Source organism: Coffea arabica, chromosome 3c (genome assembly GCF_036785885.1).
Source record: "Coffea arabica cultivar ET-39 chromosome 3c, Coffea Arabica ET-39 HiFi, whole genome shotgun sequence".
Taxonomy (NCBI): Eukaryota; Viridiplantae; Streptophyta; class Magnoliopsida; order Gentianales; family Rubiaceae; genus Coffea; species Coffea arabica.
In genome coordinates, this window is record NC_092314.1 from 43,205,330 (window position 1) to 43,228,055 (window position 22,726).

The window sequence follows — 22,726 nt, forward strand, 5'->3', positions numbered from 1 at the left end:
AAGGGGAAGAAGATTCCAATTTGTGTAGTCCAAACTGAAATTTCATTGGTAATTGGGCTCAATAGTCCACTCGCCCTTAAAGGCCCAAATCCAAGAGAAAGCAAAATGTCTCCAATCTTAAAGGAGACAAATATTTCAGTTTCATTATCAATAAAAAAGAAAAAAAGCAGACAAATATTTAGATTAAATCGAACGGTGTCAAACTGTCAATAGTACAGCTGTGTACCGAAACACCAATACAATTACCACACCTAATAATTTCCCATCTGCGGACCCCACTCGGTCACTTTTTTCCAAAAAACTCAGCTTTCTTTTTTTTATTCTTCCTTTTCGTCCTCGTACTAGTTATTAATACTAATAACCGGTACTCAAAAACCTCAAACAGCTCCCAAAAACCTCAAACCCCTTCTCCAAGTTTTACACACTTCCACACACAGGCACCAAATAAATACCAGAACAAAACCTGCATTTCTACCAAAAATTCTTCGCATTCTAACGAGAAAAATTTCTGCTGAAAGCTCGGTACAATTCCTTAAGCGCAAGGTACTGTAGGTTGAATTCCTCCCTGTGGTTGACATTTTCTTCAGTATTGGAGTCAACTTTCCCTTTTTTTTTGTTTTATCCGATTAATGTTTGTTATGTGAAAAATTATATCACGATCGGAGTTGTTTCTGTAGTATTTGCGGTTTTTTTTTTTGTTTTTCTGAATTTTGTTGTTTTCTGATTTTGTTTAATTTCCAGAATTGCTTTACATTTTTGCGGACCTTTTTTTTGTTGTAGTTTTTGGATTTTTTTTTTGTGATTATTTCGCGTTTTCTTTCAGCTGGTTCTATTTGGGAAGCGCAAGGTACTGTAAGTGAAGAAAATGTCTTTTCGTATTACGTCGATATTTTAGTGTTTTTTTCTTAAATTTTGATTGATTGTTTTTTGAAGGTAAAATTTTGTTGTTCGGAGTGATTTTGGTTCAGTTGCGATAATTATTTCGCATTTCTTGGGCGACAATTTCGTTTTATTTGTCAGAAATTTCGCTTTTCCTCTGTGACTTTTTGTCTCTCTCTTCATATGTTTTTCCTTTTTTTTTTTTGGTTACTTGATAAAAGTTTTTTTTTTTTTTTTTTTAAATTCTGTGGGGAAAATGAAGCATGTTTGATATGTGAAAAGTTTTGGTACAAATATGTGATTATTTGTAGTTTCTAATTTGGTGCTGTTATGCTGCGGTGAATTAGTTAAGTTTTACTAGTAGGTTTGATTTTGAGGAAAAATTTCACGAGTTTTGTTTCTCAAAATGCTCAAGGCGTGTATGATTTTTGAGAATTACTGTGTGATTTATTTGTTGTTTGTGTGCACGGCCATGTAATTTTATGAATTTTAAAATGATCTTTTGCTTAATTTTGTTGTTTATGTTAGGTGAATAAAGTTTTGGAAAATTTGTCAATTTTGGGTAAGAACAGGTCCCATTCTATATTTCTATCTATTTATCCTGTCTGGAATGAAGCTCGAATTTTAGATATGGAATCTAATGCTAGTTTTTGTTGAACATACAAATGCACTGTATATGCTATATTTCGTTTTTTTTTTTTGGTAAGGCCCATCACAGGGAGTGTATACATTGCATGTATCTGTTTGTCTGCATGATATATAAGTCATATTTGATTTTGATGAACAATGTAAGTACAATCAAGAAGGAAATGCATTCATTTTCATTTGTGTGTGCTTATTAGTTACTCTTTTGTGCTGATTTTCTTGCTTATGCCATGAATATGAATGGTACTGATACTGATTTTCATTGGTTTGATCAGGTGCTTCTGGGAGATGTGATCCAAATTGATCGTTTTGTAGAGTCAGAGACTTGAAAATGGCTTCTAGAGCAATATTGAGGCGGCAGAAGATTTTCTCTGACTATTTGAATGTTTCGGCTCGATCTATTCTAAGTTTTCAACACTTGGGTCACAGCCAATCTACTCCTACTTTGGAGTCTTGTGGTTTTAGCTCTCTAGCAAGTAGTTGTTCTCAGTTTTCAGATTGTTCAAGGGATCATAATGAAGTTAAAGTCAGTAATGAGGAATTATTAAAATTCACAGCATCAGGGAAGCTTTGGCATAGAAGTAATGGAATCTTGCTGTCTGGTTATGGAAATAGAAATTTGGAGCTTATTTCTCCTACGGGAGTGAGGTTGATGTCACATTCAATACGTTATGCTTCTACAGCTACTGCAAAGCAACCTAATTTGGGTAGTGATGATGAAGAGGATGAGGAAAGGGTTTCAAAAAAGAGAAAAGAAGCTTCACCAGAGGAATGCGATGAAGCTGTAGTTGGTTTGAGTACGGCAAAGGCTAAAGCGAAATCAAAGCGGTTGCATGAATCTCAGAAAGTTGCTAAGTCTGTTCTACAAAGAGTTTGGGCCACACTTTTGGGAATTGGCCCGGCTTTGAGAGCTGTGGCTTCAATGAGCAGGTTGAGGAGTTACCTATCTGCTTGTCTGTTTATTTGGATGAAAATAATACTGATCAAACAATGTTTCTCTTTTCATTTGTATGTTTATCTTATTCCCCGATTTATCTTTTCTTCAGGGAGGACTGGGCTCAGAAACTTGTTCACTGGAAAAATGAGTTCAAATCAACACTGCAGCATTACTGGTTGGGCACTAAGCTCCTTTGGGCTGATGTGAGGATCAGTTCAAGATTGTTGTTGAAACTTGCAGGTGGGAAGAATCTCTCTAGGAGGGAGAGGCAGCAACTTACACGGACCACTGCTGATATTTTTAGACTTGTTCCTTTTGCTGTTTTTATTATTGTGCCATTCATGGAATTCTTGCTACCTGTATTCCTGAAGCTATTCCCAAATATGTTACCATCAACATTTCAAGACAAGATGAAAGAAGAGGTAAGAGTTTTTTCTGGTGAATGCTAAAAGTTTAATGTCCTTTACCTGTAGGAGGCCCTTTTTCCTTTTCCCTATTTCCTTCTCCTCATGAAAGTTCCATGATGGTCATGATCTTGGGGAGATGTTGAAGATACTCCACCAAACAGGAGTCTAGCGAATTCAATATAAGCTTCAGAACTGATGATAATTCTTGACATGTTTTCTTGGTAAAATCACCCCTTGCTGGTGAATATCTGTTTTAGAAAATTTGCTTGTATTATTTTCATTGGAATTAGCCACTTGTAAGAAGCTTTCTGGCCTAAAAAGACATTCTAAGAAAGTGTAAGAAGCCTTCTGGGGTGGATAAAAATCATTCCTGATAGATACCACTTCATAAATTAATTTCCAAAAGTGTCTGTAGAATTAGGATAGGCATGTACACTCTGGCCTCTGTTTTTGTTTGAACTACAAGTGCAAGCGCACTTATTTTCCTGATATCCATGCATTTTGCTCTTTCTAGAAGAACATATGTATGTGGTTAAAAGAATTGTATGAGGTTAACATTGTTACTGTGTTAATTACACGTTGTTTTGTAGGAAAAATTGGTAAGAAGGCTCAATGCGAGAATAGAATATGCAAAATTTCTTCAGGATACTGCCAAAGAAATGGCGAAGGAAGTTCAGAACTCACGTAGTGGAGAAACAAGAAAGACAGCAGTAGATCTTGATGAATTTCTAAACAGGGTCAGAAACAATTAATGCTGTTTGTATAGTTACATAATTCCTCAAGACTGCTTTGTTTTATATCCACATGAAATGAAAATGCAGGTCAGAACAGGAGCTGGTGTCTCTAATGAGGAAATCTTGGGTTTTGCGAAGTTGTTCAATGATGAACTCACGTTAGACAATATAAGCAGGTTGAAGTGGCTTTGGTTGCTTTTTGGTTTTCTTTACCATCTTTGTCATGTTTATTTTGTTAAGTGAATGAGATTGATTTGTATGCCTAAATCTTCTAACTTTTTGCTGCATCAGACCTCGGCTAGTGAATATGTGCAAGTATATGGGAATCAGTCCTTTTGGGACAGATGCTTATCTGCGTTTTATGCTTCGGAAGAGACTGAAAAGGTGAAGTGGATGATCTAACTCTGTTTACTATTCTATCTTATCAAATGTTTCTACATATCTTTAGAAATTTAGTAAGAGAATGGCTTTGGAATGATGTGGGGGAGTTGCTTTTTTTTGTTAGGTGTTTGAATTGGGAAAATTGGTTTTCTTATGTTGACTTTTTAATTTGTTGAACTGTTCAGATTTTGTTGCTGCTTTGATCTTAAATATTTCCTGATAAAAGTTTTGTTGTCCACACAAATCCTCTGCATAATTTCATACCTTTATCCACATGAAACTGTTAATTTACTTTCCTCTGTATGATTAATTGAGTTCACAGTATTATCATTTCTGAAGATTTAATACATATTATTAATAGCATAAAGAATGATGATAAATTGATTCAAGCGGAAGGTGTGGAGTCTCTATCAGAGGCTGAACTCCGTGAAGACTGTAGAGAGCGTGGCATGCTAGGACTGCTTTCAGTGGAGGAAATGCGCCAACAGGTATTCTCTACTTTAACCTGTCTGAGGCTGTTTCCACTTCTTTTTTTTCCCTCCCTCTGAAAATTGATCTCAATCAACATTGGTGGATTGACCTTTCATGAGGTCAACAAAGTTAGTACTTCATATTTGGATTTTGATCATTTAGACCACATTCTTTCGGCACCATATTTGGATGTAGATCTCCCAGTATTTGATTCGTGGGTTATTTAAACTGGTGATTCACATAGGAGTTATGTACTAATTTTAATGCCCAAGGAGATGAGTAGCTTTGGTAATCTTTCATGGTACAGAATTTACATGAATGTTGTGCATGATGGAGTTCATGGTGGAGTTCACGAAAGTATAAATTTTATCCTAACCCAAGAAACATACAACACATTGTTCTTGTATGTAAATGGAAAAGTCATACAGGAGGGGTCTGCACTCTTACTTTAAAGCACAAGTCATTTCTGTATAATGAGTCTTCTTAATCTGGCACTTCTTGTTGAATTCCACCAAATGAAGTCGGTCCTTATTTTTTTCCAAGGTTGTTCAGCATAAGCCCTTTAAATATCAGACTGCATCCTGAAAATTTTACAATTGCAAAATTTTGTTGTTTTAACTTTCTTCGCATTCATGTGGCTCTAACTTGTCATATAAAGCGGAAAGTGCCCCCATCCTTTTCCTTTCCCCACTAGTGGATTGAAAAGAGAATGGGAAAAACTCAAACTTTACACATGCATACATGCAAGCATGCATTCACCATATCTTCTTATATGCACAAAAACGTTTGACTTTCAGAAGAGGACGCCTTGATTGAGGCTAGTTTTTGTCACTTCTTTGTTCTAGATTTTCTACTGAATTGTCATACTGGGAATTAAAAAAAATTACTTTGGCATATCCTTGCAGCTTCGTGACTGGTTAGATTTGTCACTCAATCACTCTGTGCCATCTTCACTTATGATCCTTTCAAGGTACACAAACAACATTGTTGTTCAGTTTCAACTCCTGTATTGGCTATTGCTGATCTAATTGTTTATATGTTGTAAATAGAGCTTTTACTGTTTCTGGGAAGGTGAAGCCTGAGGAAGCAGTACGGGCTACATTGTCTTCACTCCCTGATGAAGTTGTGGATACTGTGGGCACAGAAGACTCCGTTTCTGAGAGGAGAAGAAAACTAGAGTTCCTGGAGATGGAAGAGGAGCTCATCAAGGTAAATTTTCTAAATCTTATTTCTTTTTCTCAGTCCTATGTTTCTTGAAATCGGCTGGAAAGCTTTTTAGCCTCATAAATTCAGCTTTGATTTGATGGCTGTATTGCAATTAACTGCAGGAGGAGGAAGAAAAAGAGGAAGAAGAGCTAGCCAGAAAGAAGGAAAGTGTTGGTAGTCGAGAGGATGTGGCTTTGAAAGAGATGACTATTCCAACAGCTAGGGAAGCACAAGAACGAGCTAGAGCAAGAGCATTAGACAAGCGAGACCAGCTTTGCGAAATTAGTCGTGCATTGGCTGTTTTGGCTTCTGCTTCTGTAAGAATGGCTCATAAATTTGTTCTGTTTGACATCCGATATTTTCATGAAAAATTGGTTCTAGTTAATTCCTTTGTGTTGTATTCTTCAGTCTGTGAGCAGAGAGCGTGAAGCATTTCTGAGGCTTGTCAATAAAGAGGTATGGTTAAAGCAGTTTACCTCCTAAATTTTGGTAAAGGGAAAAAAAAACAGAGAGAGAATTTTTGTTTTCTGAATGAGCAATCAATTTCTTTACCATTCCTTTAACTGCTTTGTTGATGACTTCCTATGGAGACACGGGTTTCTGAAAAGTTGACATTTTTGTTCATGCTTTTGGGACAGTCTGATTCTTTGACCTTCAAATATCTCAGTGGGAAACTAGCTTTTATGCTTTTGCTGATTGTTACTCTGTTACAGTTGCTGCTTGTGCCATGGATTCTATGGATGTTAAATTTGCTAAGATAGCAATGAAAAAGTGAATAGGTTTAGCTCATTAAAGCAAATGAACTTGTAAATTCTGTATCTTGTTTTGGGTCTTTTGTGTTTGTTCTTTTATTTGTGTCGTATCGAAATCCTTATTAGTCAATAGTTCTAGCCTTTGTTGGACTCTGTATTTGGATAACTGAGCCTTACTGCCTGAATTTTGAACATGCTATGTTCATTGCTGTTGAAGTGTTTTGTATATTTTGTTTAACCTTTACATAATGGATAAGAGCTTAGAAGATAGGTACGTTTTGTTGTTACAATTTTATATCTTGTTATGGTTCTAGGTTGTCTTAGACTTGTTGGCATGATACTACTGTAGTTAATTGAATGCTTGTTTGGGGAAATATTCTGGCCTGAGTTTCTGGTGACAAGAATATAAACTGATCTCATAAAGCATAAAAAAAGATTTAACTTTCTCAGAGTAGAGTTTCTTCATCTTGCCAGATCGAACTTTACAACAGCATGGTAGATAAAGAAGGCACAGAGGCTGAAGTAGAGGCAATGAAGGCATATAGAGCTGCTCGTGTTGAAACTGAAGATGCTAATGAAGCTGATACAGACGAGGTTTCATCTGCACTAATTGACAGGGTAAAACTTTTATGTTCCTTGAAACAACTAAACCAGGCCTCCCCTGAGGGGAGTAGAAAAGCAAAACGAAAATAGAAGTCAAAAGAAAGAAAAGGAAAAACAGAAAAGAGAAAAAATGTTAGAAAACAAGAACAAGAGCATATAGAAACTTACCATCTATAATCATCTGAAAATGTACTTTGTTGCAACAAACAGGTTGATGCCATGCTACAGAACCTTGAGAAAGAAATTGATGATGTGGATGCACAGATTGGTGATCATTGGCGAGTGCTTGACAGGTGACTAAAGTCCCTTGTGGATTATACTTACTTTGCTTATTGTGTAGCTGGTTGTGCCTTGTTTCAAAATTCCCATTCTTACATACAGACTAATATAAAGATGCAGTTAACTGGCTGGTGGTTATGTTTTCTGACTTCATTAGAAAACTTAATAATGGTGATTCAATTTGCTTACTCACAAGATCAATACTTTGACAAATATTAGGAACATAATGCCTTTGGCAAACATTTATATTGTTAAAAGTTGAGCTTTAAGAAAACTGGTATGAATAAAATTTGTAAATCAATTAAAGATGTGGAGATAGTGAGGTAGTTTTTTTCAAATATTTTTGATCCGTTGTTGGATGTGTCCTTTGTTTTTTCTCTGGATTTTTGGTCTTTCCTTGTGTATTCTCGTCTTCTCTCATCGAAGATTCTTTTAGAGAGACTAGGCACCTATTGAGTAACAAGCATGTAACTTGAGGTTGTTTTAGTTGTTTATAAGATAAACTTAGCCATTTAACTACAATGAGCGACATCTACTCAATACAATTGGGGCTCTGGTTTAATTAACAATACTCCATTTATACAAGTCTATGATTACTGCTGCACTTTTGTAGAGATCATGATGGGAAAGTTACTCCGGAGGAGGTGGCAGCTGCAGCGATGTACTTGAAAGATACTTTAGGCAAAGAAGGGGTTCAAGAACTCATTAGCAACCTTTCAAAAGATAGAGGTAAGTGCAGATATCTCCCACTCGCCTGTGTCCATATTATGAGTTTGCTTTGTTGGTTTATGTTTTGGGTTGTATGTTGAGAGAGCTTGTGAACCCAATTAACCAACCAAGGCTTTTGTGGATAGATTTGAGTGCTAGAGAAGCTCATGAGCTCAGAGATCATTCCTTCTATACTGGACCTTCCCCCCCTCTTCCTCCTCCCTCCCTCCCCCACCCCGCCTCCAAAAAAAAAAAAAAACGGCTTCCACAGCAAGGGGCAGGGTCAAACAAATTGTGCCTAGCTAGTACAACTTCTAGACGTTTATGCGGCTTTAGCTAGTACAACTTCTATAGTGCAGTGTTTATGCTAGTTAAAATGAAGTGGGTAATGTGCTGAAGGTCCCTGCTGAACATTCGAATGTATATTATCGAAACGGCTTATCATAAAGTAGGTCTTTCTGTTTTGAACACCATTTCCCTTTAGACAAAATATATCTTGTTAGGTTCCTGCTATTGTCCTGTGAACAATCTTTGTGATGCAAAACTGGAATCTTTTTATGCCAAGACAGATTGTTGAACAAGTGACCTTTACTGATTTCAATTTGGTAGTTTTTGGATCTTCAAATTCGGTAGATTCTATGTGCTTTCAGACTCAGCTTTCTCAGTTCTTACCAAACTAATTCTGCTTGGTCCTTTTTGATATGTGGTTTTCTTGATTTTTGTGGATAACAGATGGAAAGATTCTTGTCGAAGATATAGTGAAGTTGGGCGGTCGAGCTGAGGAGGATAATACAGCTGAATCTGAAGGACTGTAGGGGATAACTCCGCCAGTTTCTAATGTGATGCTAATACTTCAGGTTTTGTATCCTTGTTAACACAGTTCAATAGTGTTAAACTTGACCGTTTTGATGGAAGGAATTTCATTCGTTAGAAGAAGTGAGTGCATTTTCTTCTTGTGGCCCTTAAAGTGGTGTATGTTCTAACTACTCTAAGACCTGCAACAAATAATGAAGAAGAGACGTTGGATGACATCCACAATAGGCAAAAATGGGACATGGATGATGAGATTTGTAGGGAACACATTCTCAATGCAATGAGTGACAGGCTTTTTGATGTCTATCATTCGGTGACAACAGTCAAGAAACTTTGGGACAAGTTAGAAGCAAGGTACATGAGGGAGGATGCAACAACTAAGAAATTTCTTGTCTCTGGTTTCTTTAACTATAAAATAGTAGACAAGAGGCCTGTTATGGATCAATTTGCTAAGCTTGAAAAGATGTTTAATCATTTTTCTCAACACAATATGTTCATGGATGAGACAATTGTTGTAGTTCTATAATTGATAAACTACTACCCTCTTGGAAGGATTTCAAAAGAGATCTCAAACACAAAAAGGAAGAGATCACTCTTGAAAGTCTTGCTAACCCTTTTCGTGTTGAGGAAGAGTTTAGAATGCAGGAGAACAACGATGTTCAACTGAAGGAGGAAGAAAAGGACGCAGATTCTACTTCCAAAGTGAACATGGTTGAAGAGGGACAAACAAACAAGTCCAAGGATAATAAAAAGTTCAATCAATCAAAGAATCAATCTAACAAGAATAAGAAAAGGAAGAAAAAAGGGAAATGCTACCATTGCAAGAAGGAAGGGCATTACAAATATGAATGCAAATTTCGCATTCTTGTGGCTATGATTTCTGCACTCAACATAGTTGAGGAAGATTTTCTTGGTGGATTGATTCTGGTACTACCTGCCATGTATGCAAGAACAAGGACTATTTCAAGTCTATGAAAGAAATGGATGATGAACAATCCATAGTATACATGGCTAATGCCGCAACTGTTCCTATTAAAGGGGTTGGGGAAGTAGATTTAAAGTTTACATCTGGACATGTTGTAATTCTTACAAATGCACTGTTTGTTTAGGAATTAAGAAAGAATCTAGTTTCGGGTAGTTTGATGAATAAGTTTGGATTTAAACTTGTGTTTGAGACTGATAAGTTTGTACTCTCCAAAAGTGGTATGTTTGTAGGCAAGGGCTATATATGTGATGGTATATTAAAACTAAATGTCATGCCTATTAATAAGATGAATAAGAATATTTCTTTTGCTTATGTACTTGAGTCTACTACTACATTAAGGCATAATAGGCTTAGACATGTTAATTATAGGAGGATACATGATATGATCAAACTTGATTTGTTACCTAAATATGTCCAAATGGAGGATGGTAAATGTAGAACATACTTGTTAACAAAAAACCTAGAAATTCATTTTCAAAGATTGAAAGGAAAACAAACAAGTTACATCTTATTCATAGTGATATTTGTGATTTGCATGGTACCATATCTTTAAGGAGAAACAAGTATTTTGCCACTTTTATTGATGATTGCACTAGCTTTTATTTTGTATATTTGTTACATTCAAAAGATGAAGTCATGCATATGTTTAAGATATACAAAGTAGAAGTAGAACTTTTATGTGACAATTTGATTAAATGTTTAAGAACTAACCATGATGGTGAGTACTATCAAAAGGAATTTTTTGAATCCAGTGGTATTAAGTATGAACTCACCGCTCCATGTGCTCCTCAACAAAATGGTATGGTTGAAAGAAAAAATAGAGTACTTATGAAAATGGTGAATGTAATGCTGTCAAATTCTGGTTTAAGTCAAGCTTTTTGGGGAGAAGCCGTACTTATAGCTTGTTACATATTAAATAGAGTTCCAAACAAAAGGAGCTCTATAACTCCTTATGAACTTTGGTACAAACAAAAGCCAAATCTCAAACATTTGAGAGTTTGGGGCTGTAGAGCCATTGTCAAAGTTCCTAAATCTAAGAAAAGAAAATTAGGTGAAAGAGGTGTTGAGTGCATTTTCTTAGGATATGTACAAAATAGCAAGGTCTATAGATTTATGATAATAGAGCTTAATAATTCAATATCAGTTAACATGATTATTGAATCAAGAGATGCTATTTTTGATAAGAAAAGATTCACCTCTATATCTAGAGAAATTGACAATGCGCTAAACCAGAATGAATCACATAAAGATAGCTTAAATAATGAAAATAAAATCATTGAACCAAGAAAGAGCAAAAGAGCTAAGAAGGCGAAGTCTTTTGGTTCATATTTTGTTACTTACCTTGTTGAAGGGACAAGGTATGAAATAAGTAATACTATTCCTTATTGCTTTAATACCGAAGCTGATCCTAAAACATTTGATGAAGCAATCAAATCATATGACGCTTCATTCTGGAAGGAGGCTATAAGTGATGAGATGGACTCAATTATGGCCAATAAAACTTGGGAGTTAGTGGATTTACCACCAAGTTCCAAACCAATTGATTGCAAATGGATCTTCAAGAAGAAATTGAAGGTGGATGGAACTATAACCAAGTTTAAGGCCAAATTAGTTACCAAGAGGTTTACTCAAAAATATGGCATTGATTATTTTGATACTTACTCGCAGCTACCATAAGGGTGCTACTCGTGATAGTTTCAATCCAAAAATGGATAATTCACCAGATGAATGTCAAAACAACATTTTTTGTTTATTGTGAATTGGATGAAGAAGTGTACATAAAACAACCCAAAGGGTTTTAGTTCCGGGGCAAGAGCACAAAGTGTGCAGACTTGTAAAGTCCTTGTATGGATTAAAACAAACTCCAAAACAATGGCATCAAAAATTTGACCAAGTAATGCTTGCTATTGGGTTTAAGATTAATGAGTCGGACAAATGTACATATAGCAAGTGTATGAGTGGTAAAGGTGTCATTATTTGCTTGTATATGAATGATATGTTAATCTTTGGTACTGACTTAGAGCAATTCAATGAAACCAAAAAGTTACTATCATGCAAGTTTGAAATGAGGGATATGGGAGAGGCCGATGTTATTCTAGGAATAAGAATTAAGAGAGAGCAAGGACAAATTTTGCTTTTACAATCTCGTTACATTGGAAAGATTCTTAGTCATTTCAATCATCAAGATTGTAATCTGCCTTAACTCCCGTTGATCCGAAAATTGACTTTGTTAAACATGTTGGTGATCTTGTGTCTCAATTGGATTACGCCAAAGTGATTGGATGTTTGATGTATGCAATAACATGTACAAGGCCAGATATAGCTTTTGTTGCAGGTGTATTAAGTAGATACACAAGCAATCCAAGCAAACAACATTGGTTTGGTGTAACTAGAGTTTTGAGGTATCTAAAACATACCAAAGTCTATGGCATTTGCTATAGTGGCTATCCTTCAGTATTAGAAGATTATTCGGATACTAGTTGGATGACAAATAAAGATGATTATTCTTCTATGAGTGGTTCAGTCTTTATATTACATGGAGGAGCAATTTCCTGGGCATCCAAGAATCAAACAAGCATAACCAACTTCACCATGGCAGCTAAAATTATAGCCTTGATTTCAGCTAGCAAAGAAGCTGATTAGTTACGAAATTTGCTACATGAAATACCAATGTGGCCAAAACCAATTTCACCAATCTCCATACATTGCGATAGTGTTGCTACGCTTGCTAAAGCTTATAGCCAACTGTACAATAGCAAATCTAGACATGTTGGATTAAGACCTAATCTAGTAAGAGATTTGATCACAAATGGTGTGATAATCATAGATTTTGTAAGATCAAAAGAGAACCTAGTAGATTCTTTAACTAAGGGATTAACAAGGAAATGATGATTTAAACATCTAAAAGGATGGGGTTGAAATCCAATCCATAAATCACTAACAATGGAACCTCAATTCAACATTATTTATAACAACTAGCCTTGAATTAAATGAGTAAAAGTACATTGATATAGTGGTTTGAATACTATAAAACATCCTAGAAGGTGTGTTGTGTTTTTTCCCGCTTGAAATTGGAAGGTTGAACTTAGAGTTCTTAACAAGTCGTGTAAAATGCTACAAATGGTGGGGCATTAAGAGCTTGCCTATATGAATGTTGAATTGGTAGCATCCACAAAGTTTTGGACTTAACTTTGAACACGTTCATGAAAGGATAGGGATACAAGACCTAATGTATCACTTGTATAAACAAATTGAAGAGAAGTAAATTTGTGTGTGCTAATTTATGTGGCTTGTTGCATATACTCTTGGCTCAAAACTTGTCTACCAAGTAGTATTAACAATTTATAATCAATTAACACTAAGATGGTAGTTTGCAAAAAAAATTAACACTAAGATAGTGGTTCAATCGAAAGATACCATTGTTTATACATAGATTATCAAAATTTTCAGTGATCCATAAAGAAATTTTCAATATGTTGAAAATGGCGGGCGATTGTTGGAATATTTTCAAATATTGAAAATCTGGATAGATTTCTAGAGGTAGTTTTCTGTGTTTCATTTGCAACCGTTCAAGTTTCAACCATCATTTGAAGAGATACAACTCTAAACATATTTCTAACGGTTAATAACTGTTTAGGGGATATGAAATTTGATTTATGTGGATCATTTGTGGTCTTTTGGCTGCAGACAAAAAAGACCTACAAACTCTAGAAAAATTTCTACTCTTCTCTTCTTTGTTTTTTGGGGGTTGTAACAACTTAGTGCAGAGTTTTGCAACCAAATTTCATCTTATTCTAGAGGATATTCATCCTTGATCTTTTTCACAATATAGTGGATGAATAAATTAAAACTTAAGAAAAGAGATATACAGTCACGATTTGAAGCCTTTTTTCTTGTTAGTTTTATAGCCATTTCATAATATTTTCTTTGTTGTTGTTCCAACAGTTAACCTATCTAGTTTGTCATTATTCCTCACAAAAATAGATATCCATTTAATGGATTATATGGAAAAGTTCACATAATTTAGTACATGCTTGTTTGTGTGAAACATGAAGATCTAGATGCTAAAATTGCTTGATAATTTTCAATTCCATCGGGAAATAATCATACTTTTCGATGCTACAATAAGGAGAGGGTTTTATTTGCACCAATCGTATTACCAAATTCAGCTACGAGGTCATCAACCCATACAACGTTTAATTTTTTCAACTTTTTTTTTTATTCAAGGTATCCATCCAAAGGATTATGTGGAAAAGTCTACATAATTTAGCACATCCTTTTTTGTGTGAAAAGTGATGATTTAGATGCTTTAACCGCCTGAAAAATCTCAATTTAACACGGATGTTATACTTCTCCGCGCTACAATAAGGAGAAAGTTTATGTGCACCGACCATATTACCAAATTTAGCGATGAGGTCATTAACCTGTACAATCGTTAATGTTTTCAATTTTTTTTTTCAGTTTAGCAAACTATTTTCTTAGAAAATCAATCATTTATGAGAAACATAATTTTACTGTTATTAATAATCTTTTATCCGATCTATGTAGATAAACGGAGAGTGAAAGAGAGATTTCACGAAGACCGTCTCACCAAACTCATGTTAGGGCCAGATCTTGGCAATTAAATTATTTATAATTTTTGGTAAAAATACTCCACAATGCAATATTGTGACGGGTGCATATGGTACGCTCAATATATGTGCAACTTAGAAATAAATAATTTCTTTTTTTTTTGTGCATGTGAATTAATTGCATCAAATTCTTTGATACTCAAAATCGTAATTTCGAAGTGTTATTCTCATGTAATATGGTTCATCCTTGTGGGGTAAAAATGAAAGTTTAAAAGTGACCACAAACTATACCAAAAGCATGTGGATGCCTTGTATGTAGCAAAGATGACAGAGACTCGAAATCTTGGCCTAATGGTAGTGTTCATTACTTGCCCATCCACTTAAAATCAAAAAACAAAGAAAGAACACATCATAAATAGAAAATTTGTCCATTTGTACAATTTCTTGCCTTTGTTTCTTGTACTATATGTGGTTGGAAGTTTAAGGCTGTTGCAGCCCATTTCTGGTTGCCGTTTTCATGTGATTCCAATTGCATTTGGACAAACAATAACGAATGAACCAAATCAACGTTGTAGATAAGTTTAAGCCGCTTCTCATTTCCTTCTAGAAAAATTTCAATAGCCTAAAAGGATAAGAAATGATAATATGTGTGGTTGGAGATCTCCAATGAATGGTCACCGATAAAGCCAGCCTTCAGAGATAAGCTGTATTTAGAAAACTAGTTGACCCATAGCGATCTGCCCTTTTTTTTTTTTTTTTTTTGTGTGTGTATAAAACATTTTATAATTTGGAGTGTAGTGATCTAGACACTGCTTCAAAGTTTTAGATGTCGGTTTAGTAATCGAAATTGAGAATTCAGAAAATAGAGGTCCTAAATTCGACTGTAACTACAAAGATTGAGTTTCTTTTCTCACTATTGCGAAATTTTTCATGTTTCTCAAAAATGGTTTAGTTACAAAAAGCAACTGAAAAAGTACGAGGTAGTATGATCTTGGAATAACCAAAAACTAGGAGGTGAGCCATTTTTTATTTTGTTTCTACGACATGGAATCATGCGTCTTATGAAATGTCATTTTCTTTTAAAAAAAAATGAAATTTCTTAATTGCAAGACAGCAATCATTCAATTCATTATAACCTTTGCTGATAATTCGTGGCCGAGAAAAGGAGACAAAGCTCTCACTGCCCCCACTGACTCTATCAAAATCTTCACATCTACGTATGAAATTGTAATTGGTGGCCTAGAGACAGAGACAAAGTGAGGGCAATTCAAAATTTCCACATCTACATATAAAATTGTAGTTTTATCCCCACACTTAAATGAAATTGTCCGCACTATTCTTCAACAAAATCAAAGTACTAGGAAATTGCCCCCAACAAAATCTTCATATATGCATATAAAATTGTAAATTTACCCACACACTTAAATGAAATTTTCCTTATTACCCTTCAACAAAATCTAAAGTAGTAGTGTGCACTTTGTTTATATGTTTTTGTATCCAAATTTAACAACACCTAAAATAGATGACACCACCTTGTCAAAAGAAAAAAGAAACTCAATTTGCATTTATTCTTCTTCTTTATCTATTTTAATGTGCTAAACCATTTTCATTACACATTGGAACTCACAAATATTAATGCAGTAGTCATACGTCTCACAAAGATGTGAAGACGACATCAGAAGAGTTTCACATCCTTTAGATAGTGGGATCCCCAATAGGCTTTTAGTTTTTGTTACGTGAGGCAACAACTGCTAATAATTGAGGCTCAATGACATTCTAGAAGCACACCCATGAGCAGATATCTTGACAATATTTGTAGACAACCAAAAACAAGTAGTGAAGCAGCATAATCTTACTTTTAGATCTTGTCTTTCACTTTTAAAGTATTATAGAGCAAAGTTCAGTTGTAGATTATAGAGCTTCTTTAATCAGCAAAAACATAGAAGGCAAAAGGTTTTCAAAGAAAAATGCCAAGTTGGTAACTTAAAAATTAGGTAGCTTAGATCGATCTTTCACTTCAATTTTAAACATTCAATTTCCCTATATTTTTAATGCGCTTGAATCGAATGTGTTTGTCGTGATCAGAACACTTGAGAATAGTTGGATCTTGTGTAATGAATCACACCTTATACATGCTCTTCTCATGGCAAAGATATATATGCATTTGAATAAAGGTTATATCAAAGGTATCATCTTGCTGTTGTGAAGGAAAATTAGCCCTAAGTTGTAACTAGAGCTGCAAACCAATCGAGTTGAATCAAGTTTTGATCTCATCAAATCGAGTTCAATTCAATTTTATCAAATTTGAACTTGATGAGCTTTTATATAAAACTCGAGTTCAAGTTCGTTCTCAAATTTGAGTCTAGTCGAGCTCAAGATTGAGCCTACTCAAGTTTTAAAAATAAAGAATAATTATTTTATTTTTTGAATGAATAAAATAGTCATTTTCCTTAGTAAATAACAAAAACATCAAGGATATATATTTAATTTTATTATAAAAATAAAAATATTATATATATATATATATATATATATATATATATATATTTGAGCCAGATTGTGAGCTAGCAAACTAAGTTTTTCTATGTTTCACTCGAGTTCAATAGCTCAATCTAGTCGGATTGAACTCGAGACGGAACTCAAGTTGTGTTTTTACCGAATTTACTCGCGAACGACTTCATTCGTTTGCAACTCCACTTGTAACAATGTCAGATAAGGATCACCGTGAAGTGTGGTGATATTATTTAAAGTCAAACATCCAGTCCAAGTAGTTGCTCCCAACTCCAGGAAAGATTGAATGTGAATTAAAAAATGCACGTGCTATTGCTTTTTTGTCTTGCACTGAATAGGAATTCTAGGTAATGGTCATTATATAAAATATAAAGGCAACGAACAAAATTTGACCCAAAAAGTTTAAAAGAGCTAGCATCTATTTTTCTTTATCCATTTTGCATCAAGTTTTTTTGGCAAATAGGTGGTAATTCGTCTCAATGATTTTATACTCATCACAATACTATCGGATGGCACATTGGATGGCTAGAAAATGTCAATTAAGACAACTGGACCAACTATTTTGAAGGACAACAACATCACGGGGCTTGTCCAGTCGAGATAAAGTCAGATGCTTGCCTAAAATGGTTGGACGAAAGAGATTTTAGCTCAGTTATGCATGAATCATTAGGTAGTGTGGCTGCATCTGGAGAAGAACAAATGGAAGAGCCTGCAAGGGACACAGCCAAGAGTGACCACCACTTCTTATGGATGGTTAGAGATTCAGAAGAGTGCAAACTTCCACCAAATTTCAAGTCTGCAATATCAATAAACGGTCTAATAGTCAACTGATGTCCTCAACTTGAGGTTTTGGCACATCAAGCCGTGTAATGTTTCATGACACACTGCTGCTGGAATGATGCTTGAAGCATTGAGTTCAGGTGTGCCAATGATAGCTACGCCACAGTTTGTTGATCAATTCACAAATGCAAAGTTTGTCGCAGATGTATGGCAAACTGGGGTTCGAGTCAAGGGCCAATGACAAGGGAATTGTTACTAGAGAAGAAATTTCAATGTCCATAAAGGCAGTTACTGAGGTCGAGAGCGCAAAGGAATTCAGAAGAAATGCTTAGACGTGGAAGGAGTTGGCACAACAGGATACATCCCAGGGTGGAAGTTCTCACAAGAACATCGAAGAGTTTCTTGCACAAGTTTTAAGCATCTAATCTAAGTTATTTCATTTAGCTACTTTGATTTAGCTACAAAATTAGGTCACATGAAAGCCTCATAAGTATTTACGGCAAACTGTAGTATTGTATTGTTGATTCAACCGATTAATGTAAACCTGCTAATACTTGTGTACGAGAACGATAAAAAAAAAATAAGAAACTTTACAGAATTAATCACGCGCATAACATAGTATACATTAGAGATGTCAATTACAGTTCAATTATGTTAATCTGCCCAAAGCCGTCCATCGATAACCCGTCCATTAATTTTGAATGGACCTAAATAGGTAACAATTAAATTTATTTAATTAGTGGATAGTAGGTTGATTTGACTCACCCATTTATATTCATTTAAAAATAACCATACATTTAATTAAATTCAATTTTTAGTGAGTGTTAAGTAAATAAATTTGAATGTCTTTTCTCGCACTTCTTCCTTTTTTTTTGTTGAGTTGTCATTTTGCACTTGTTTTCCTAAGCATCTATCATACTTTTGGTATTTATAAACAAAAAAAAAAAAAAAAGGAGTTGCACTTTTTGTTTTATACTCGATACCCTACTTTGAAAAAGGTTTAAAAAGGAAACCTTCGTGAAAACCGATCACTTCTCCAAGTTTCTTTAACACCTAGTCTTTTATTACTGTCATAAGATAATAGGTCTTCTTTTAATCTAACACCATTCCTGTTACACACAAATTTTGTTCTTGGATTAACTAAAGCAAATCGCTATTAGCCAAAACAAAAAGAAAATCCCAGTTCTTTCATTTCTCCCTTCTCCTTTTTGTCTTCTCTCCCAATTCCGCAAATCGTTCTTGTAAAAAAAGCCCCATAGCATATGGTTTCCAGATAATTCGTTGCAGCATCTTAATCTGGGTTCGCCTTGTGACTTGAATTCACATTAGTGTCTTAGACAGAACAAAGTTTGAAAATTGGAAAAGAATTCTTCTACTTTTGGTTTTCTTTATTTTTTATAATAATATTATGCACCATTGAATTTTTCCACCACGTGTATCACTTCGTTCATGGACTGATGATATGGAAATTAGTTCCTTTCCATCCTTGTCAACTAAAGATGGGAAAACTGTTATCTAGAAGAAAAATTGTTTTAATGAAAATTAAAATGCCCTTGCTTATTTACAAGGGCAAATTCCACCTTACCCCCTGTAGTTTAGCTTTTTTCTACATAACTCCTCTATGGTTTCAAAAGTTATACATAACCCCCTCATAGTTTGAATTAAAGTGTCAAAATGATGGGAATGATCATAATGGAGTCACCTAAAATGTCAAAAATACCCTTATGTAAAGTTGAAAATTATTTATTAATCAAGGGGGTTATGTGTATATTTTAAAAATCATAAGGGGGTTATATGGTAAAGTATTAAACCATAAAAGGGTTATATGGTAAAATATAAAAATTATACAGGATTAATGTATCATGTATTTATAAGGGTAATTTCGATATTTTTAGAAGTTCCTTTACGAATGACTATTTCAGTCACTTTGACACTTTAATCCAAACCATGAGGGGGTTATGTATAGTTTTTGAAACTATAGGGGGTTATGTAAAAAATGCTAAACCATGGGGGGTTAAAATGTAATTTGCCCTATTTACAATCATACTTTATGAAACCTCAATTAAGGTAAGGCATTTGCAAGTTCCTAATGCTTTGTTAACTTGAAAAGGCAATTGACTTATCAAGTCTGTAGCAGAAATCGTTGTCTACGATCCAAAGCAGAATCATCAAATACATGCAATTAATACGGCAGAAGTTTCTCCGCAGTTTGAATATGTGCCCAAGGTCATCAAAGGATTGCAAATAATTAATGCTTAGAGCAGATAGATAGTAAAAAAAAAATCAAAAGGCATAATTAATACAAACTTATATAAAGTAAAAAAACCAAAAGATTGATTGAAAGTTGCTATAGTCAGGGAAGTGAAAAAAGAAAAAGAGAATAAGTGGGTGAAAAAATGAAGATAGAATTAATTGTTACCAAAAATAAAATATTTAAAATCATTGCAAGTTACTATAGTAAAGGAAATGAAAAAGAAAAAATGAATAAGAGGTAAAAAGAATAAAGAGAGAATGGATTGTTACCAAAAAATAAAATACTTAATAGCTATTCAAATAAAAAATTAAATTTAATCGCATAGCGAAAAGATAGAATGTGCATTTAGCAAAAAGTTAAATAGCAAATTGGACAATCTATCGAAATAGAAATTGAACATTGTTGTTATACATATATATACCCTGCAGCACAATATTCCATTCAGCAGATAGATAGTAGCTAAAGAATAGGAGACATGGCGACAATTGACATTTCCCCTAGCAAAATTCATATTCTTGCTTTCCCTTTTCCTGCAAAAGGTCATATAAATCCTATGTTACACCTCTGCAACCGCCTGTCTGCGAAAGATTTCAGGGTTACACTGATTACTACAGCTTCTATATTCAAGTCTGCTAAAACCAAAGCCATCGGCTCCATCAAGATTGAGTGTATTCCAGATGACTCCGATGAACCCGTTGAAGAAGATCTCAAAGGCTTTTTGGCAAGGTTGAGAGCTGCTGCTTCCAGAGGCTTGGAAGAACTGGTTGAGAAATGTAGAAAGACTGATCCGTATCCTCCCAGAATTGTGATTTATGACTCAACTATGCCTTGGATTCTGAACTTAGCTCATCGGGTGGGACTTCACGGTGCTTCTTTCTTTACTCAATCTTGTGCTGTTTGTGCTCTTTACTACCATATGGACCAGGGAACAATACAGCTTCCTCTTGATAAGTCTGTTACTGTAAAATTGCCTTCAATGCCAGCACTAGAAAGCAATGATCTTCCTGATCTCCAGTACTTCCCTGATCCAGATAATGTTATCACGAGGACTCTTCTTGATCAGTTCTCTAACATTGACAAAGTTGATTTCATTCTGTTCAACACTTTCGAAGAATTGGAGGATGAGGTCAGTTGGAAATGCTAATTATAATCCAGTGAACATGCATTATTGATGGATTTTTTTGGCTGATAATTCATGTAACTTTGTCAAACTATGTTATACTCTTGGAGGGGCATAAGCAAAATTTTAATCATGTGGAAATTTTTTTATTTTTTTTTAAGAAAAATATTGAATTTGGATGACTCCCTAGTTTGTGCTAGTATTGTCAAATAGGGCAATTAATTAGCGTTGTACAAAACCCGGATTCGGAGATTCTTGATCGTGTTTTTGGTACCCGCAAGCACTATTCTCCGATAGGTTGCCAAATATATCAAAACTGAAAATTTAGCTAGTCTCCAAATGCCGTGCCAATTGGGAATCCTTTAATTCCTTATTTACTTCTCTTTTTCCAAAGAAATGTTGTGTGAAATCGTCCACCACTTTTCTGATTTTCAGTACTTGTTAGTCATGCTACTGCTACTTTATCTATCAGGTGGCAACATGGATGGCAGAAAGGTGGCCAATTAAGACAGTTGGACCAACAGCTCCACTACTTTTTGTAGACAAAAGACTAGAGAATGGCAATGATCAACAAGGGAACTATCTGTTTGAGACAAACGCTGAAGCTTGCTTAAAATGGTTGGACGAAAGAGAAACCTGTTCTGTTGTTTATGTATCGTTTGGGAGCATTGCAGCTCCCGGAGAAGATCAGATCGAGGAAGTGGCAGAGGCCCTCCTGAGGAGCAACTGCAAGTTCCTTTGGGTAGTCAGGGAAGAAGAAGAGAGTAAGCTGCCAAAGAATTTCAAGTCTGAGTCTTCAGAGCAAGGCCTAATCATAAACTGGTGTCCACAACTTGAGGTTTTAGCCCACCGGGCGATCGCGTGTTTCGTGACTCATTGTGGATGGAATTCAACCATTGAAGCTCTAAGTGCGGGCGTGCCAATGATAGCAGCGCCACAATGGGTTGATCAAACTACAAATGCTAAGTTTATTGCTGATGTATGGCAAACGGGGCTGAGGGTGAAGCTAAATGATAAAGGATTTGTCGGAAGAGAAGAGTTTGAGTATTGTATCAGAGAAATTACTGGGGGTGAAAGGGAGAAGGAGATCAGAAGAAATGCTAAGAAATGGAAGGAATTGGCCATACAGGCAGTAGGAGAAGGTGGAAGTTCTGATAGGAACCTTGAAGATTTTGCGACCTCACTTTTGTGCCTACCATAATGCGTTCCTGCTCTCTTGGGAGTTTGTGGATGGAAACTATCTGAACTAAGAATTCTGTACAAGTATTTTAATAATAAAGCGAGGACAAGATTTGATTTTGAATGTAAATCTGTAATTGTTTAGAAGGATTTAGAATATCTTTCTTTTGTAGGGGAAATTTTATGTTCGCCAATTGTTAGTGTGTTTGGACAGTAAATTATTTAGAATAATTTTTAAAAAAAATATTATATTGCTTTTTTAATATGACATATATTAAATAAAAAGACCGGTTCACCACACTCGTGTTAGGGACAGATTTTGGAAATTAAATTATTTATATTTTTTGGTGAAAATACTCCACAATGCAATATTTGTGATAGGTGCATATGGTACACCCAATGACGAATGGTTTTCGATAAAATACAATAACGAATGAACCAAAACATGATGCTAAATTCAACTACAACTATAAATATTGAGTTTCTTTTCTCGCTGTTGTGTAGACATTAA

The 22,726-nt window shown here is 34.9% G+C and overlaps 2 protein-coding genes across 2 annotated transcripts; both read left to right on the forward strand.

Moving 5' to 3' along the window:
• Positions 1–350: 350 nt before the first annotated feature.
• On the forward strand, positions 351–8,876 carry LOC140037757 (uncharacterized). Its single transcript, XM_072082805.1, has 15 exons — positions 351–543; positions 1,800–2,454; positions 2,571–2,883; positions 3,459–3,605; positions 3,690–3,778; positions 3,894–3,986; positions 4,345–4,471; positions 5,360–5,424; positions 5,504–5,663; positions 5,783–5,977; positions 6,069–6,116; positions 6,887–7,030; positions 7,226–7,308; positions 7,908–8,023; positions 8,735–8,876. Exons 2-15 carry the CDS (start codon positions 1,856–1,858, stop codon positions 8,815–8,817), a joined length of 2,262 nt encoding a protein of 753 aa, XP_071938906.1. The 5' UTR covers positions 351–543; positions 1,800–1,855; the 3' UTR covers positions 8,818–8,876.
• Positions 8,877–20,352: 11,476 nt separating this feature from the next.
• LOC140037758 (UDP glycosyltransferase 9-like) lies at positions 20,353–22,409 on the forward strand. The gene is made up of 2 exons (XM_072082806.1): positions 20,353–21,042; positions 21,509–22,409. Exons 1-2 carry the CDS (start codon positions 20,392–20,394, stop codon positions 22,235–22,237), a joined length of 1,380 nt encoding a protein of 459 aa, XP_071938907.1. The 5' UTR covers positions 20,353–20,391; the 3' UTR covers positions 22,238–22,409.
• Positions 22,410–22,726: the final 317 nt, after the last annotated feature.

Coding starts and splice junctions, on each gene's coding strand:
- LOC140037757 (XM_072082805.1), top strand. CDS start 1,856: ATGGCTTCTAGAGCAATATTGAGGCGGCAGAAGATTTTCTCTGACTAT. Junction 5,978..6,068: donor CTGTTTTGGCTTCTGCTTCT/GTAAGAATGGCT, acceptor TGTATTCTTCAG/TCTGTGAGCAGAGAGCGTGA. Junction 8,024..8,734: donor CAACCTTTCAAAAGATAGAG/GTAAGTGCAGAT, acceptor TGTGGATAACAG/ATGGAAAGATTCTTGTCGAA.
- LOC140037758 (XM_072082806.1), top strand. CDS start 20,392: ATGGCGACAATTGACATTTCCCCTAGCAAAATTCATATTCTTGCTTTC. Junction 21,043..21,508: donor TCGAAGAATTGGAGGATGAG/GTCAGTTGGAAA, acceptor TTTATCTATCAG/GTGGCAACATGGATGGCAGA.